At 51.9% G+C, this 17797-nt stretch overlaps 1 protein-coding gene across 1 annotated transcript in view; it reads left to right on the top strand.

The window, feature by feature from the left end:
• Positions 1-810: 810 nt before the first annotated feature.
• UBE2O (ubiquitin conjugating enzyme E2 O) overlaps positions 811-17797 on the top strand; it is a gene marked incomplete at its 5' end in the record, with an annotated part of 59625 nt that continues 42638 nt past the window's right edge. The window contains one exon of the mRNA XM_084273643.1: positions 811-1185. Coding sequence (XP_084129769.1) covers positions 811-1185 — 375 coding nt within the window. The remainder of the gene's footprint in view (positions 1186-17797) is intronic.

Here is a 17797-nt window from a genome sequence, read left to right as displayed (position 1 = left end):
GGCAGGACAGGAACAGTTTGTACTCTGCCACCACTTAGAGCATCCCTCTGCCCACATCTCGGGGCAGTTGAGGAGCTGGGCAGAGCTGAAACGCCAGCTGGCTCCCAGTGCATCCCTCCCCCGTGCACCACCCTGTCTGCCCCAGGGCACGATGCGGTGCAGCCCCGGGTACCGGGTACCCAGGGGTGATGCGGTGCAGCCCCGGTGACAGGGTACCCAGGGGTGATGCGGTGCAGCCCCGGGGACGGGGCAGGATGCGGTGCAGCCCCGGGGACAGGGTACCCAGGAATGATGCGGTGCAGCCCCCGTGAGCGGGGTACCCAGGGATGATGCAGTGTATCCCCGGGTACCGGGTACCCGGGGATGATGCGGTGCAGCCCCGGTGACAGGCTACCTAGGGGTGATGCAGTGCAGCCCCGGTGAGCGGGTACCCAGGGGTGATGCGGTGCAGCCCCGGGGATGGGGCACGATGCGGTGCAGCCCCGGTGACCGGGTACCCAGGGGTGATGCGGTGCAGCCCCGGTGAGCGGGTACCCAGGGGTGATGCGGTGCATCCCCGGTGACGAGGCCCCGGCACGCCGCCGTTCAGCACCCCCCCCGCTCCCCCCCCCCCCCACTTGCCGCCCCTCGGGTGCGGTGGGCGCGCGCGCGCGGGGCAGTGGGCGTGGCGGTGGGCGCGCGGCGCGGGGCGTGTCCCCCCTCCGGGCCCCGCCCTCAGGCCGTAACTTGCGCGCGGCCCGGCCCCTCCCCTCCTCTCCCCTCCCCCAGCCTGCGCCGCCGGCCGCGCGCTCACCCGCTCTGCCCGGCGCCATGGCGGACCAGCCCGCTGAGGCGGCCCCGGCCCCGGCCCCCCCCGCCGCCCTGCCCCTGCCGGCCCCGCCGGGCGGCTCGCAGCGCCTCCTCTTCTCCCACGACCTGGTGTCGGGCCGCTACCGCGGCTCGGTGCGGTTCGGCCTGGTGCGCCTCATCCACGGCGAGGACTCGGACTCCGAGGAGGAGGAGGGCGGCGGACGCGGGACCGGCGGCGGCGGCGGCGGCGGAGGCGCCGCCAGCTCGGGAGGCTCCGAGTCGGGAGGCCCCGGCACCGGAGGCACGGAGGAGGGCCGCTCCAGCCCGCTGCGGCGGGGCTACGTGCGGGTGCAGTGGTACCCGGAGGGCATCAAGCAGCACGTCAAGGAGACCAAGGTAACCGGGGCGGCCTCGGGCACCGCGGGGGGGGGGGGGGGCTGCCCGCGGCCCGCCCGCGGCCCGCCCGCGGCCCGCCTCGGCCTCAGCCTGTCCCCCCGGGGGGTGTGGGGGGGCGGCCCTGGCCCCGGCCCCGGCTGGAAGGCCGGGGCTCCGCCTTGGAGGCCTCCCGGGGCAGGGGCCTGCGCGGCCTGCCGGCTCCCGGGGCTGCCGGCCGGCTCCCGGGGCCCTGGTGTTGGGCCGCTCTGGAGCCGCTCGCGAAGGGGCTTCTGGCTCCTTCTCCCCTCTTGCCCCCCGGCCTTGCCCGCCGTCCGAGCGGGGAAGGTGGGCGATGTCCTCCTGAGGCTGAACTCCCTCCCTTCATCGCGCTGCTTCAGGAAGCCCGGCGTGGATGCTGCTGCTTCCTTGGGGCGCTGGGATTTAGCGGCCCCGAGGAAGGGTTTGTGTGAAGGTGATGTGAGAGGGCGCGCAGCCCCCTCCCGCTCGCTGGGGATGTGGGCCAGTGTCTCTGCCTTTATTGGACGGTGTCGTCATCGCTGGTTTTAGGGGAGTCAGCAGCCGAGCAGGGAAGCCTGGACCAGATAAAGATTGCAGCAGCGGGCATCTGTGGTTTGGCTCTGCCCTTGTTTATGGGAGCCTATCCCTCCTTGCTGATGAGGCACATGTACATCTGTGACCTCTTAATTATACCTGGGGAGCCACAAGGTGCAGGTCTGCGTCAGAACGTTCCCACTTCCCAAAGTTCCTCTGGCTGGGGGGTTTTCACACAGCCTGACTGACAGTACAGAGACAAAAGCGAGCGAGAGGGCACTGTAATGTAGCACAAAGGGGCCTGCGAGGGATGGGCGTTGCACTGAACAAAACCAGGCAGCCTGCGCTGTCCTTGCAGCGGGTCCCAGGGCTCCTCTGGGATGGCAGGCGAAAGCCAGGAGGCTTCTGGTGTGTCATCTGCTTCGCTGTTTCAGAAATGGCCCCGTCTGCTGAAGGAGAGAGGCGAGGCAGAGAGGAAGCAAGGTGTGTTGCAGCCTTCCAGGCATCGGTAGCGTTGCAAGTGCGAACAGAATGAGCTAAATTTAGGTGGTAGTGTCATTAGGCACGTGACCGGTTGGAGATAGGGAGAATGAAAACAGGTATTCAGAGAGGATACAGCCACGTGATGGGTTTCTGCCTTAAAAGAGGAGAAGAAAAAAGCTTGCTTTCTCTCCAGAACTACAACTGAATCTCTGCAGCCTTCCAAGGAAATCCTTGCGTGCTGGTGCAGAAGGGATTTGTGCGAAGTTGAGTGTGGTTTTCAGCATCTAAACAAAGCTGCCTCAGTTGGAGCGAGTAAACACGGACTTTGGAGTTGCTGTTGGGTTCCCCAACCCAGAAGTGTTAGCTCTGACTCCAGTTGCTGTATCTCTTGCTATGTACCCTTTGCAGTGTTAGCAAAAAGCTGAACTGGGAAGGACCAGAAATCAATCAAAGACGCTCCTGTCGATAAATGTTCTGGCATTCCTTCGTGTGGCCCTTTCCCTCTGGTGGAGGTGTCTTTACTGCTTAGGTAATAGACCCCAGGGAGAAGTTCCCTAAGTGCTTGAGGAATTCAGGTGTACTTACCATATTGATTTTTCCTTTTGAAAAGCTGCCCAGCACCAGAATTGAGAGGTGCTGTGTATGCCCTGCGCTGCGGCTCGGAGCTGCTAAAACCAAATCTGACTCCCTTGGAAACGCTGGGACTTAATGTTGTGGTTGTAATCAGGTTTTTTTGGCTGTCCCCTGACCCAGCCCGTTCTGGCTTATACTGGTGTCTGGGAACCAGCCAGGTAACCTGATGGGCTTGTCACTGTCCACTCTGGGAGGGGTACAAACTGTAGGCACCATGTGGTTGTCCTGGGCCTAAAGCTTTTTGGCTGCTGGGTGCTGTTGGCAGCTGTTATCTGCATCTTTGGCTGTGAGATTGCTTCTGATGTCCAGGTCACAGCCAAACCATGGAGTCAAGAGGCTGCTTATTGTACCTTCTTATTTCTTTTCACTGCCTTTTATTTCCCTGGGCTCTTAATTCTGGGGTGGCCAGAGGGTAAAGGCGTGCCCAGGGCTTTCACTACGCGTGCCATCCTGTACCTGGTGTGTGTGTCACAGCCTGCTTGCCTGCCTCCTGTTCATCTAACACTTTAAGGTCCACAAACCCCAGGGCATGTATTGGAGAGAACCAGTGTTGTAGGCAAGGGAGAAATAAAGTTGTTGCAGATTTTGAGGATAGTGAAACATCACCTTTGACTCCCAGTGTGAAGGTCAAGAGCAGCTCTCTGTGCCCGGTTACAACCCTAGAGCTTTCCTGACTTTCCTTAAAACTATGGGCAGTTAAACACTGCTTCCTTCCCAGCTGGTGCATAGGTAGGGTAGTCACTTCTACTGTTCTTCTGGAAGCTGGGTACTTGCTGTTGGGAGGTGGGAGGCAAAGCTGCCACTTAAACCCAAGCACACGATTACTGGTGTTAATAAGTAATAAAAACTCTCTCTTGAAACAGAGCTGGTGGTTGGTACAAAGCCCCACCAGCTCCATGGGTAATAAGTGGTGTATCTGAGTGTGTTCCTGCCTTTGATTCCCATGTTGGTGGTCATTAACAGTGTGTGACTGAAAGAAGAGCCAGGGATTCTTCCTCTCTGCATCCACTTGTCTTTTCCAGCCACCCATGGCCACTTTCCCCACTGAAACACTGGGAAATCATCGTTACTGAATAGTCTAAGACCCAAGCCCAAAATGCTTCAACAGGGGTGTGTTAGTAAGGCTCATGGAGTGCTTTAAAATGCTGCTGCCCTTCCTCCTGAAAGCCTCAGAGCTCTCTTGCCTCCTTGAGTTTTCACAAAGCCTGTGCAAGGGCAGGTACATGTGCCTGTTCTGCAGCTGGGGGAATGGAAGGGTGCAGGTGTTGTGTTAACAGCACCTTATCTAAAGGCCTTCAGCCTGCCAGATCCTGCTGCCTGCTCTGTGAGTGTGTGTTTCCTCTGGTGTCCCCGTGGGATGCTGCTGAGCTGTGCACAGGGGGGTGTGTGTGGGGACCCTGTAGGGCCCCAGGATTGCTGTGAGAGTCCAGGTGCAGGGCTTTAAGATTTTAGCAGCCTTTTGTGTTGTAAGGTCTGAAATCTAAGGTGGTTTGGGTGGCTTTTGTATTGCATTCAGCAGTGCTTTGGAAATGGATTGGAGCTACCAGTGCTCCTCAGATGTAATCCAGTGGCTGGTCAGCTTGGTAGCTGGAAATCCTGTGGTGGTATCTCCACAAGCATGTCTGAATTCAACTCTGCTTTATCCCAGCCAGCCTGTCTGTTCCTTCCCACCCTTCACTGCTGGAATTTATTGACCTCAGATATCAGGAGGAGTTTCTGGAGATGTTATCCTTGCATCATTTCAAAAATTCAATTCATTTTAGTCCTGACTGACTTCTGCCCTGTAGCTACCGTTGTGACCTAAACTTTTACATGCCAGTCTCTGTGCTTACACTGTGGTGGAAGGAAATACTTCCTTTTAGTGAAGGTCTGTGCTTTCCCTCCTGTCCCTTTGCAGCCACTCTCAGCCCTGGCTGCTGGGATCCCAGCCCCTGGAATGTGACCTCAGGTGATAATCCTAGTTGGTGCCTCTGGAACCTATTTGTGGTTGAGGGGATGAAAACAGAGCATCTTCAAAAGCTTCCATCTGCAAACCTGGTGAGGTGTTCCCAGCCTGGAAGCGCAGCGATGCCGTCTAGGTGTGTGGCAGCAGGTGGAGAGGGATACAGCTCTGCCTTGTAGTAAGCCATTAATGCTGGGCTTCATTGTGTGAGGAAGCTGTGTGTAACTCTCCTTGTGCCTGACACCTCAGGTAGTCTCCCAGGGGGGTTCTTTGAAGCCACCTGATGTTTGTAGCTGTTAGAGACAGCAGAGGAAAGGCTTAGTGGAATTTTTGCAGTTCTTTGTAACAGCAAAGAACAGCTTTAATGGGTAACCTTTCAATCCCATGAGTATCCATTGAGTATCCATCACAAGGTTACGTACTCCTGAGTCGATTCCCTGTTTTACTTTGATTTGTTTGGCTCCTGCAATCCAGACTTGGAGATCATCATTAATATTTCAGTGCAAAAGCAGAATCCTGCAGAACTCTCAGCCCGGAACCCTCAGGAGTGCCAAACAGTGCACGCTATTGCTGCATGGAGAATTGTTTTGTGCACAGCATGTGGAGTGAATTGATAATTCAGGAGTTGCAAGTGGCCACCTGGGCCACACGATTAATTAGAACTGTTCCAAGTGGAGATGGGAGTGTTATTTTTCAAATGGCCAGAGCCTCTCCCCAGGCAGGTGGGTTTGGGACGCGCTCCCTTCCGAGCTGCACTCGCTTCAACGTGCTGGTACAGCCGAAGGAAAAAGAAAGGCTAAATTGGTAATGCTCTCAGGACTAGTAAACAAACTAATGTGCACTAAAAGCTTTAGAAGGAATCAATCAGCAGCCGTGACGGGGCTTTGAAATACCTGGGTGAGGCATCTGTGCTGCAGCTTTCTCCTGCGAGTTCTTCCTGTGCTGATGGGCTGCAGCTCCAGTGCAGGCTTCTGCTTTAAACAATGTATTGAAGCCCCTTTTTGGCTGAAGGGTTTTTTCATTGAAGCTCATGACAGAGGCTTTGACAAATGCTTTTTGGGTCAGGGTCTTGCTTATGGCAGCTCTCCTCAGCTCCCCTCCTCTCTGAGGGGAAAACATTCTTTTTAATGTTTGGCATTTGTGTTGGTGCTGGGAAATAATTGGCGTTTGGGAAGCTAAAAGCCTCTTGTTTGGCTGTTTAATTACTTGGGGGATTTCGAAGGCTCGGGAGGTGATGACACCTTCCTAAATGCTACTTAGGAGAAACCTGCCTCATTGTTTCCACTGGGCTGCTGGGGTTTGACCCAATGGGTGGTTGCAGCATGGGAGCTGATACTTGAATCTGAAGTCTTCATGCTCTTGAGATTGTCAGTTCCGAGTTTCCTGGAACTGAGGGATGTGAGATGACATCTTGGCTTGCTTTTTGTGGTGTTGCTCTGCAGCACTTGTCCTCTAAGTCAGTTCAGGCTCCACCTTGGATAGGTGGTACATCTCACTCGTGAGACCTTTAGACCTGTGGCAAGGTAGGAGAATGCTAATTCCATGTTCTGGAGCAAAACCCAGGGAGATTCCACGGTAATGATGGGGCTTTCTTCCATTTGCTGTTGGCTGTTAGGCTGCTAAATAGATGTGTGTGTGTGTTTGAAACCAAAATATTCTGCTCGTTTGAATTGGTGAAGCTAAGCTTCAGCAGAAGTGGTTTCTCTTAATGACAAGGACCTGGGTGGGGGTTACCTCTGGCAGACTGGGAGGGGGGTTTTCTTTCTGAATGGGAAGGGAGCAGGAGGCTGTTGAGGGGGTAGAGTGATAATGATCCTAAGGGGTGATTAGAAACTGAAAAACAGGCTGGGTTGGCAGTGGAGGTGGTGGGGGCAGCTGGTAGCTGGGATTTGGCAGTGGAGGTGGTGGGGGTGGCTGGTAACTGGGATTTGGCAGTGGAGGTGGTGGGGGCTGCTGGTAACTGGGGCTGGCAGTGGAGGTGGTGGGGGCTGCTGGTAACTGGGGCTGGCAGTGGAGGTGGTGGGGGTTGCTGGTAACTGGGGCTGGCAGTGGAGGTGGTGGGGTTGCTGGTAACCGAAAGCCACAGCACTCTCAGATGTGCTGGGTTTCGGGTTGACAGGTGTCCGTTGCTCTCGGGGCTGAGCTGAGGTACTTGCAGGGGGGTCCCGTGTCTGCAGCGCTGAGCTGCCTTTGTGCACTGTGCTCTGGGCTCCACTGTGTCTCTTGCTGGAAGCATCTCTTGCTGTGCATTTCAGGCTTGTTCTTACCTACCCTGTGTGCTCGGCTGGCTGAAAGAAGGATATGGAGCTGTGCCTGCGGTGCTGGGACCAGGCACTGGAAGTGGCTGGAGTAGAAACTGGGAATGTTTACTGGGCTGACTTCATGAGAGGCTGGTGTGGATGGAAACAAGCATGCTGATGGTGGATGCAGCTGGGATAACTGTGTGTTGGGATTAGGTCCTTGTGCAGGAGAGGTACGGGGAAGTACTTGTGACATCATGTTTGTCTTCTGCCCTTAATTGTGTAGGGTTTAAAGTGGCTTCATGGAGAAGAGAGATCCAGTAAGTACCCACAGTTGGAATTCCTCCCTCTCCCAGAAGGACATGTAGATCGAGAGCAGATTTTAAGACTAAGAAATCTCTACCTCTGTCTACTAGACTGTGCTTTTGGGGTCATTTTTAAAGGAGTGATGCCACCTTTATGCTTTGTTCATCCTTCTCCATCAGTTAGATGCGTGTTGCACCAGAGGAGCTCTGACTGGAGGGGGTTGTGATGCAGCTCAGGCTATGGAGAAGACTTAAATAGCATTGATTGCCTGTATGCTGTGAGCTTAGAGAGCTACCCTGTGTCTGCTGACCCTCTGGTCTAAACTTTAGCAAATCAATAGCTAGAAATGTGTGGAAGTGGTGCCTAGAGCGGTATCTTGATGAGATTCTGAGTGTTGGGGTTGTTTTGGGGGATTTCTTGCTCTGTGAGCTGCTGGCATGGGGTATCAGGTTGAAGCCGAGATGATAAATGCTGTTTGTGCATATATGCTGAGATCATGAAAGTAGGATGCATCAAGTTACATCTTAAATAATTTGCCCAGTTTTGCAAGGGGTTTCAACAACCAGCTCCCTGCTGGGGATGGATGTTGGAGCTCTAGGTAGGCTCTTTGTGATTGCAAAGCTGATTTTTCCCCCTGCTTCTGCTGTTGTCATTAAATTCATGACCTCTGTTTCTTTCCTCAACAGCTGGTGCTGTAGCTCTTTGTGAAATGAAGGGGCAGCATGAAGGCTGCTGGTAGGAGGTGAGACCAAGGACTTGAAGCAAAGCAGGCTAGGAGAGGACAGGAGCATTTGGTAACTTACTGTAGCTTCCAAGCCAGGAAAAAATGTAATGCACTGGGGTAAATTTGAAACAAGGAAACCCTGCTCAGCTTGCACTTGCTGTGGTATCGCTTCACAGCCTCTGGTTACAGGCTCTTGAGTTGAAGAAGCAGCTAGGTAGCTGTGCCCTGGTCCATTGCACAGCATTCCTCCTCTGCCCTGACACTGCAGCTGGTACCGTGTGTGCTGCAGGTACAGAACCACATCAAACACAACCTCAGTGTTTGTTCTCACCGCTGCCTGTGAGGCTAACAGCTCTTCTGCTGGTGATGGAGGGGTTTGGAGACCGACAGGTGAACAGGCTGTTTAATCAGCAGCTGAAAAGATGAGCTTAAGGCTTTTAACTCTGTTCCTTAGCCCAGGGCAGGCTGCGTCATTCCTGCTGGAATGACGGTATGGTTTTCGTTCCTCAGTGGATGATAAGCCTTCTGATGAGTGAAATACACTAATACTGGGAGAGCTGGAATTAGTTCCATCATGACTGGTTTATTTTTTATCTACTTTTGAAAGGATAGAACTTGTGAATAAAGGAATCTTACGTATGAGTCGATTTTGTTGTAAGAACCACTGCTGCCTTTCTGCCCATGGAGATACTTAGCATGTAAGTAGCACTTCTCATCTTCAGAGGGCTTTCCGGGCTCTGATGTGGCAGTGCCTGTTTGGCTGTGTGTGTGAAAGGTGACAGCAGCTTTCCCCTTGGTGACTCTGGGTAGGACAGCCTGTGCTGCCAGGCTGGGGCGGTACCTCACTGCTGCTCGGTGCCTTCTCTCTGTGACCCTTTCTGATCAGGACTGGAGAACCTGAGCGCTGTTGTGCTTGGTGGAAGACCTTCTGATGTTCCTCAGGGCAGTTATAACTGGAGATTCCTGTCTGGGCAAATTATTCTCACCCCCAACCAGAATTAAATGTTGGGGTTTTGGCATAGGTGAGAAGTGGGGTGCTTGGAAACGGGGAGGCATATACTGTGTGTCTTGTTATTGAGGAGCTGGTGCTTGATTGGAGTTTACTCACATGAGTAAACTGAGTAACCTAGTGTGTTTACAAGCTTAGGTGTAAATCTAGTGAGCTGTGAGTGTTGCAGGGCTGGGTTAAATTAATGGGATCAGGGAAGACCAGCCACGTCGTGGAGCCAGGGGGGTGTTCCAGGCGGCTGGGATCGAGTTGTGGTGTTAAATACCTGATCCTAGGTCTTGGTTCTCACTGAAATCGTGGACAGCAGCTATAATGAAACAGTTGGAGCTTGAGTAGGATTCTGACCACCCAGGAAGCTTGGTGTTTTCCTTCCTCCAGCTTTGCTCCACGTGGCACATCTGCCTTACCTGCTGCTGGGGGCGGAGGGGGAAGTTCTCGGCCCCTTCCCAGCTGCTGCCTGCCCTGGGTGACTGGTGCTTTCCAGGTGAGTGTACCTGGAGCACTGCTTAATATTTCTGTTCAGAGTTGATCAGATTTCCAGCAAGGCCCTGATTGTCCTCTGGCTTTGCCCTTTACTTTTGAAGATGGAAATTGTTGCTTTTTTCTTGGAAGGTGGGAACAAATCTAAGCCAAGTGAGTAATTCTCACAACTACTGCATGAAGTATTCAACACTTCTGTTCAGTTTCTGCATCCAAGTTCCTTGAAACAGCATTAGTCTTGAGGCAAAATAGCCACATTTTCTAAATTTAGAGTTACTAAGGGGTTGGGTAACTGGCTGGAGGTGGTACAGAGTGAACTTCTGTCAGCCTTTTCACTGTCCTTGTGCCACAGGTTGGCAAAGTTGTTTTGGTTTCCCATGCTGAAGTACAGTCTCATCTTAGTGAATTCCCTGTGGCCTTCAGTTTAAAGCAGAAAATGGGGATCCATCCCTCTTCCCCACTCCCATCCTTCCTGGAAAACTCCTGGGTTTGTTCTTTTTTTTCAGAAGTCTGCAGATGTGGATGATTCATTTGCTTTCCTGCAAGAGGTGGGCTGGCAGACGGTTTGGGTTGTATTCCAGAGAGCTTGAGAAGCTCTTCCTAAGGAGGTGTAGTAGTATATTATATTTCCTCCTTGAGGTATATTCAGTGCAGCTTGTGGTTGATGAACATAGGCCTGCATTATCCTGACCATGAGAGCTTTCTGAGCTGGAGCAGACTTCATAGGATGAAGCAAGTTGCTTCCCAGAGTGTGCACTAAGGTATATAAGAAAGGAGAGAGCAGGATTGCACAGCAGAGAATGTGGCACTGGAAATACCAGGATTCCTGGCTGCTTAGATTAAATATGTATCTACACTGAAGTTTCCTCTTAATACATTAGTTGATGTTTTTATCATCCATATATGCCAACTGTCAGTGTTTGAGAGCTCACTTTGCAGGTGAAAACTAGACCACCAGATCTGGAGTGTGTTATTGGGGTAGTAACCACCTTTTCAGCCAGCAGGTCTGAGCTGTGCAGCTGAATTGGCTTATTTGCCCTGGTGACTCTCAGGCTGGAAACTTCCTCTGTTGAGTGTTGTGGGACGTTGGGGATTGTGCTGGTACATGACAGAGGACATGCCTCATTTCATTCACAAACACAGTTTGCCCTGTAATGATAAAGCAAAGCCCTAAGTATAGGGTGACTTTACTGGAATAGAATGTGTGCCAGGCAGGAGCTCCTTGTGGTTGCTCCAGGAGAGCACTGAGGGCATCCTGCTCCGGGCCCTGCTGTCACCTCAGCCCCAGCCTGAGATCCATCAAGGAAGGTCTGTCCTAAAGAGTTAACCACTTGCTTTGATTCCTTGAATTAGGAAGCTGTCCCAATCTTGATGAGAAAATTTGTAATTTCTAGCAAAACCATGCAAGCAGTTCACACCCATCTCTGCTTGTAAAAAGCCAAGCCAGCTCCTAAATAGCTTCTTGTCTTTGTAAATGTGCTATTATGTGGTGAAGCACAATAATTTTCTCCCTTTTCACCCTCAGACTGTGTATCACTAACTTCTTGGCCAAATAGGCTCTTTCCCTGCTCATCTCACAGCCCTTCTCCATACCTACTCCAGCTCACACTGTATTTTCCTGATCAGAGTTGGCTCTGGCTGCTCAGATCAGCCTGTACCTTGTTGAATGGGATTAATGTTTCTTCCCTGAGGCTGCTTTTATCTGAGCCCAAGTGTTGGATGAAAACTTAACACTTCCCTTATCAAGCACTTCTGGTGTTTCACAGGGGTATTACGTGATCCACTCCTGTATTCCTTGTTTTCTTGGGGATCTTAGAGAAAGATATAATTTCTTGGAAATAAATATCACACACAGAGTAATTGGTGTGGTGGCTGTAATGCATGTGTACAGTCTTTAATTGGCAGAGTCTTTGTTGAGGGGGGGGGTTCTGCTGTTGACACTTTAAACCTTGGAAGAAATCCAGGCTAAGTCCCTGCCTTGCTCTTGATGATGTGTCTGCCTGTGGTTTTTTCTATTTCCAGTACCACAATTCAGTACCAGATTGCCATCCATGGGTACTAGTTCCCATTTGGACTCTCCACTCGTGTGTGATGCCTGGGAGTCACGTTATCCTTGCCATAGTGGCTGTGCCCTGAGCCCTGCACTGATTCCTTGTGCGTTCCTGTTTAATTGGCATTCGTGTTTCCACACCCAAGGTAGGCTCACTGTGGTGCTTTGGCTGCTTTTGTTTCTGCCCCACAAAGCTGCTGTCGTCTCAGATTGTGGCAGTCCCCATGAGGATATGTACAGCCCTGCCAGCAAGGCAGATCTGTAGATAAAATGCTGCCATACTTGCTGTGGAAGATGTTTTTTTGCTGCAGAAGCTGTTTCTTGTTCGTTTTGTGGTTGGACACCGGTGGTGAGCCCTGTGTGCTGGGTTTGACAAACTGTGTTTGACCTTCTTGGCTGTAGTCAGTTGTGTAGACTGATCTCACCACCCACTCCTACCTCTGGTAGTTACTACAGAGTGTACTTTGCTGCCCGTGGTGCCTGACATGAACCTTCACTTTCTCTTGTGATAACTTAATCTCTTCTAATCTGGCATTGATAAGTGTTTGCTGTCAGGGGAGCTGAGAGGAGAGATGAAGGTGGTGTTTGCAGGGAGGGTTCTTGTCTCCCTGCTCCCATCCCTGTTTCTCTGAATGAGCTTTGTGCTCTCACACTACCATGGGGTGATACACAACCATCTCAGGGTGGAAAGCTCTTCCTTTCCAGGACTTGGACCTTTATAGCTGTGGGATAGCAAGCCATTTTGTAACAGCATTTCTGAGCAGTGCTAGCAATCTGCCATGCAGCTCCTGTCTGCGTCTCCTTGGTGCTGGAGGGATGGTGTTGAAGTGGTGATGGCAGCAAACCGAGCACCCCAGGAGCTGGAGACTCTGTGATGCTTGTTCTGGAAAGCAGCAGCTGAAGAAATCCTTCCTAAATGCCATTTGTCCCCTGTAGTGCTGCTGACTGAGCTCAGCCACGGGTGAGCTCAGGTTGCCTCTGATCTGTGGTGCTGGCAAGGCTCGAGTGAAGGCTCAAAACAAAAGAACAAGGATTAGACTCAGAATTACATTCATGGCATCGTTTTCAAACCCCTGTGTTCCACTGAGCAGGGAGAAGAGACCCCGAATTGCAGTTCTTGGGTAGCTGCTGGCTCCTGCTGTGCTGTGAGGGGCTCAGGTGTTCCCACTGCTGCAGACACACGTTTGGTGTGGTACCAAGTGTCTCCAGAGCTCACTCTTTCATTTTGCTGCTTCAGAAACCCTTAAGTGTTCATGCCCTCTGACTGGGTTTAGTTTTGTCCCTGCACCAGGATATCTAGCACCTCAGAGACCTTCTTTCCCTACCCAGCTATCCTCACATCCCTTATCTTTGCTATTTTCTTGTTTCTCTGGGCATGTTCAGGGCAGTAACATCTTGAGAGCGGTCCCCACCCTGCCCTGGATGGTGCCAGACGTGTCCAACACTTTGCCTCCCCAGCTGGCACTGCATTTGTTTGTCCTCTTGTTTTTCTAATTTTATCAGAAAAAGAAAAATCCCTGGATGTTCTCAAAATGCTTAATTGGTTAAGTATGACCTTCTAGCCTGGGAGTATTACATCTGAACTGAGGAGTAACGTTAAGCCAGGCTTTTAGGTTTCCCTGCTAATGAACCACCAGTATGTGAGCTAAAAGGCTGATTTTTTTTTTTCCCACTAAATTGCTTTAGGGTATTTGAAATAGAGCAGGATTATCTGTGCTCTGAAGAAGAGAGAAACATCCTTTGTTTTCTATTTTCCCACGTGTAAATAAGGCTCTGGGAAGGAACAGTGCAAGGTTAGTCTGTGCTCTGTGCAGAGCTAGAACTGCTCCTGAGCTCAGCCTCATCCAGACCTTGCTGTTGAGTTTATCTTGTGCTTTCAGGAAAAGAATCATAGAATCACAGGGGTGGGAAAGGACCTCCAGAGCCCATGGGGTCCAACCCCCTGCCAGAGCAGGGTCACTGGGACAGGTCACACAGGTTGGTGTCCAGATGGGGCTGGAATCTCTCCAGAGAAGGAGACTCCACACCCCCTGGGCAGCCTGTCCCAGGGCTCCCTCACCCTCACTGGGAAGAAGTTCTTCCCCAGATTGGTGGGGAACTCCCTGTGCTCCAACTTGAGCCCATTGCCCCTTGTCCTGTCCCCACAGACACTGAAAAGGGGCTGCCCATTTCCCCCTGTATCTCATACTTAAGATATTTATACACCTTAATAAAGCCCCCCCTTAGTCTTCTTTTCTCCAGGCTGAACAGCCCCAGCTCGCTCAGCCTTTCAGAAAAGAAGGCACCTGTCAGGTTGAGCTCTGTTGTGATTTAGCAAAGTGGCAACTCTCCATTAGAGCTCAGGAAGAGGAAGAGCTTTTAATCATAAACGACAACGTGTGGTCCCTGCTTTGCACCCAGGCCTCGAGTGATGGGTGAAATCACCCTTCTCCACTCCCCCTGTGCTATAAATAGCTCTTTGAACTGGGGGCAGATGCTGCTGAAATGTCACTTGGGTGAAAGCTGAGAGTGCTGCCTTGAGTGCACATCTCTGAGCAGAGAGAACCATTGTCTTGCTCTGGATGTATTGAAAGCTGTGCATCTCTGCCAGGAGATGTTGTGCTGGGGAGCTGGTTATTCATCAGAGCTTCACTTTGAAGTGCTGTAAAACTCTAATATTTTCTTGACTCATCTTGGAGCTTCATTCACAAAGCTGCTGCTGTTGTTAAAATATCAATTTTTTATCCTCCCCTACTCCCCCACTGGGATTTATTTTTTTTCCCCAGGAAGCTCTCTGCTTTTTCAGTTCCCTGCTGCTGCTGTGCCCATCACAATGAGGTGGGGTTTTAGTCCTGTTATTATGAAAACATAACCCTGCTGAGAAGGACCTGGGTGTCAGGGTGGGTGAGAAGCTCCCCATGAGCCAGCAGTGGCTCCTGCAGCTGGGAAGGGCGATGGGATCCTGGGCTCCATCAGCAGAGGGGTGGCAGCAGGGACAGGGAGGGGATTGTCCCTCTGCTCTGCCCTGGGGAGGCCCCAGCTGGAGTCCTGTGTCCAGAGCCGGGGCCCCAGGACAGGAAAGATGTGGGGCTGTTGGAGAGGGGTCAGAGGAGCCACGGGGATGCTCAGGGGGCTGGAGCAGCTCCCCTACGGAGAGAGGCTGAGGGAGCTGGGCTGGGTCAGCCTGGAGAAGAGAAGGCTGTGGGGGGACCTCACTGCAGCCTTCCAGTCCCTGAAGGGAGCAGAGGAACAGGAGGGGAATCAGCTTGTTAAAGGGCAGAGACTGGCAGGACAAGGGGGATGGAGTGAAGCTGGAGGAGGGAAGGGGGAGAGGAGATATTAGGGGGAAGTTCTTTCCAGAGTGAGTGGCGAGGGGCTGGAACAGGCTGCCCAGAGAGGGGGTGGGTGCCCCATCCCTGGGGGTGTTCAAGGCCAGGTTGGATGGGGCCCTGGGCAACCTTGTGTAGCTCCAGGCCTGGAGGTTGGTGTCCCTGCCTGTGGCAGGGGGTTGGAGCTCTGTGATCCTTGGGGTCCCTTCCAACCCAGACCAGGCTGGGATTCTATGATTCCATGAAAAGAAGTGTTGTTTGGGTGCCCAGACTGTTGGTAACAGCAATATGCTTTTTGGTGCAGTGTTCAAGTATCTTCACAATTCCCTTTTTATCATTGTCCTCTGACAGAACCAGCCTTGGTCACTCCCCATTGAAATGTTTGTCCCTCACGTGCTGTCTCTGCTGTGGGACTCAGCTTCTGCCACTGAGGTTTTCTGCAAGAGGAAAATTGTGGTTTGTCTTGATCCACTCAGCCCTGAAGTGTTACTTGAACTCTGTGGAGAGCTCTGTGATTGGTGCACCTAGAAGAAAAACAGGATTCAATTGCAAATTTTACTTTATCACGATTGCTTTGGGGGGTGATAAACCCTGCTGATCATCACTTGCTCTTGAGTTGAGAGCAGGAGCAGCAGCACACTGGCATAGTTTGTTTTTCAAGCTACTGTACCAAAATCCTCTTTGCTAGGTGGAATAGATTTGGGACTTCTCAATTACAGGCTGTTCCTGTTCAGAAGTTCACTTCAGTGCTTTAACTCTGGGGTGCTGAGAGGCTTCAGGTGGCTGGATGGAGAAGGTGACTGCAGGGTGCCTTTTGCAGTCACTGTGAGTTGGTAAGGTGGTGGTAGAAGTCTCCTAACACCCTGTGCAGGGTGTCTCTGTGGTACCCTGCTGGTGTGCTGAGGGCTGTGGGTGATGATGTTGTGGTAACAATATAATTCTGCAAAGGTTCTGGAACGTGGCTGGGGCAGAAGACTCGAGTTCTGATGGACAAGCAGCACATACCATGCCAATGTATAAATGATTTTCAGTAATTCATGGTTTTGGGGTGCCAGCTCAGCCTAGGTTGCTGGCCAGACTGAAACCTGTGAAGAACTCTGAATTCGGGGCCAAAACAACGTGTGTGCTCTGTCTGGGGAAGAAACAAGTGTGGTGAGAATGTAGCTGGAGGTCCCATCCTGAGGGGTGAAGAAATCAGGGTTGGAGAGTATCCTTAAAGTAATTTCACCCTGAAAAGTGGCACCTGCCTCTTCTCTTGGGTTGGAAAGGCAGATGTCTGAGAACACTGTGTGGTTTCCTTCCCATCAGTTAATTCAGTCATTACTGTGGTACTTCAACACAAACCATCCATCAGTGCACGTTTTGCAGCAGGGGCAGGCTTCAGAGGAGACTTGTGTTTCTGCTGGGACTCTGCCCATCAGGGATGCAGAAGGCTTTCTGACCATGTCCCTGGTGATCTCACAGAGTCCTGGGGCTTGGAAGGGACCTCTGGAGATCATCTCATCTCATCTCTGTTTAAACCCCAGACCGACTTCTGTGCACCATAGTCCTTGTCAGTTTGTGACAGCTTATTTCACGCACGTTCTCTGTGCACCTCCTGATTGTAACTGCTCAGTGTAGCAAAGCAGGAGTTATTTTTCCTGCTGTCAGTGCTGTTGAGCTTTGCAGCCTTGGGCGTATCCTGCTCTGCATCCTGCATTCCCAGAGCTCACAGCCTCCAGGGGAGTCGGGATCGTCACCGCTGGCAGGGATGGAGAGAGGGCAGAAGAATGATGGGGTTTGGCTTGGAGAAACTGTTGGGATTTTAAATGTCTGAAATTGATATGGGATGGAATGAGTGTAAGTGTAAACACATCGATCCAAAGTAGTGTTTTCCAAAGTCTGTGGCAGTGAGGTGTGTTACTGTGCTGCTGCTGTTCCCAGCCCTTCTGGGTTCCTGTTGCAGCCCGGAGACCCTCAGAGTGAGCTGCTGTCCCTGCAACCCTCTGGGTCGGGCTGGGAAGCCCTGAGCAGCTCCACTGCAGCCCTGAGGGATGGGCCTGGATCCCTGGACACACGCCAGAGCACCTTTGCACAGAATTCCTTCTCTTTTCAGCCTCCTGGGTTTTCTCTCTGGGGTTTTTAGGGGTTTTCGTAGGATGGCTTTGAAGGGGGGGGAGGGTGTGTTTAGAGGGGTTGTTTTTTACTGGCTCTTCATTAATAGAGAGGAGAGGCTGTGCCTGGGAAGCAGTTTGAATTTCCCAAACAAGGTGAGGTGTGATCCTTAGAGGTGAGTTGCTGCTCCCTGTTTGTATTTTAATGCAGCCTGTGAGTCTGTCTCCTCACTAAGGGCTGGTAGGCTCCTTCCCTGTGTTGGCAGGGAGCTAAGGCTCCTGGCTGCCCCTAAGAAAGACTTCTCTTGAATTTTGTATTCCTCCTCAAACCTGATCTCAGGTTTCACCAGGAAACAAGCCCTTATGGCCAGGCTCACTGAGGACATGCAGAGGCTTTGATGTCCATTGATCCCAGCCATCTCTGGAGCAGAGGGTGCTGGTGGGATCAAGCTGCAGATGCTGCCTGCCCTTATTTGAACCTGATGGCTTTATACCACACTCTCCTGGAGCTTCTGTAAGCTGTGTGTTATCTGAAGAGACATGAGACCGCTCCATCCACTCCCTGCTGAACCCTGAAAGAAATGCTGGGGCTGATTAGAGCGGCACACTCTCTCTGGAGATGGGCCTCCTTCGAGCGAAGGAATGTAGGTCATGGTTAAGTATATAAAACATGAAAAGGCTCCATTGTGATGGCAGCATTTCACCTACATAATCCAGCGAGGTCCTTGCGCTGGCAGAAAACCTGTTCTTATATATTCACTATTTAATATGACTCATTAAGCAAACCTAATTAAGGAGCAGCTTCAGTCCTTC

Source organism: Gallinula chloropus, assembly GCF_964237585.1.
Source record: "Gallinula chloropus genome assembly, chromosome: 20".
Taxonomy (NCBI): domain Eukaryota; kingdom Metazoa; phylum Chordata; class Aves; order Gruiformes; family Rallidae; genus Gallinula; species Gallinula chloropus.
This window is presented reverse-complemented; position numbering and strand designations above follow the sequence as displayed.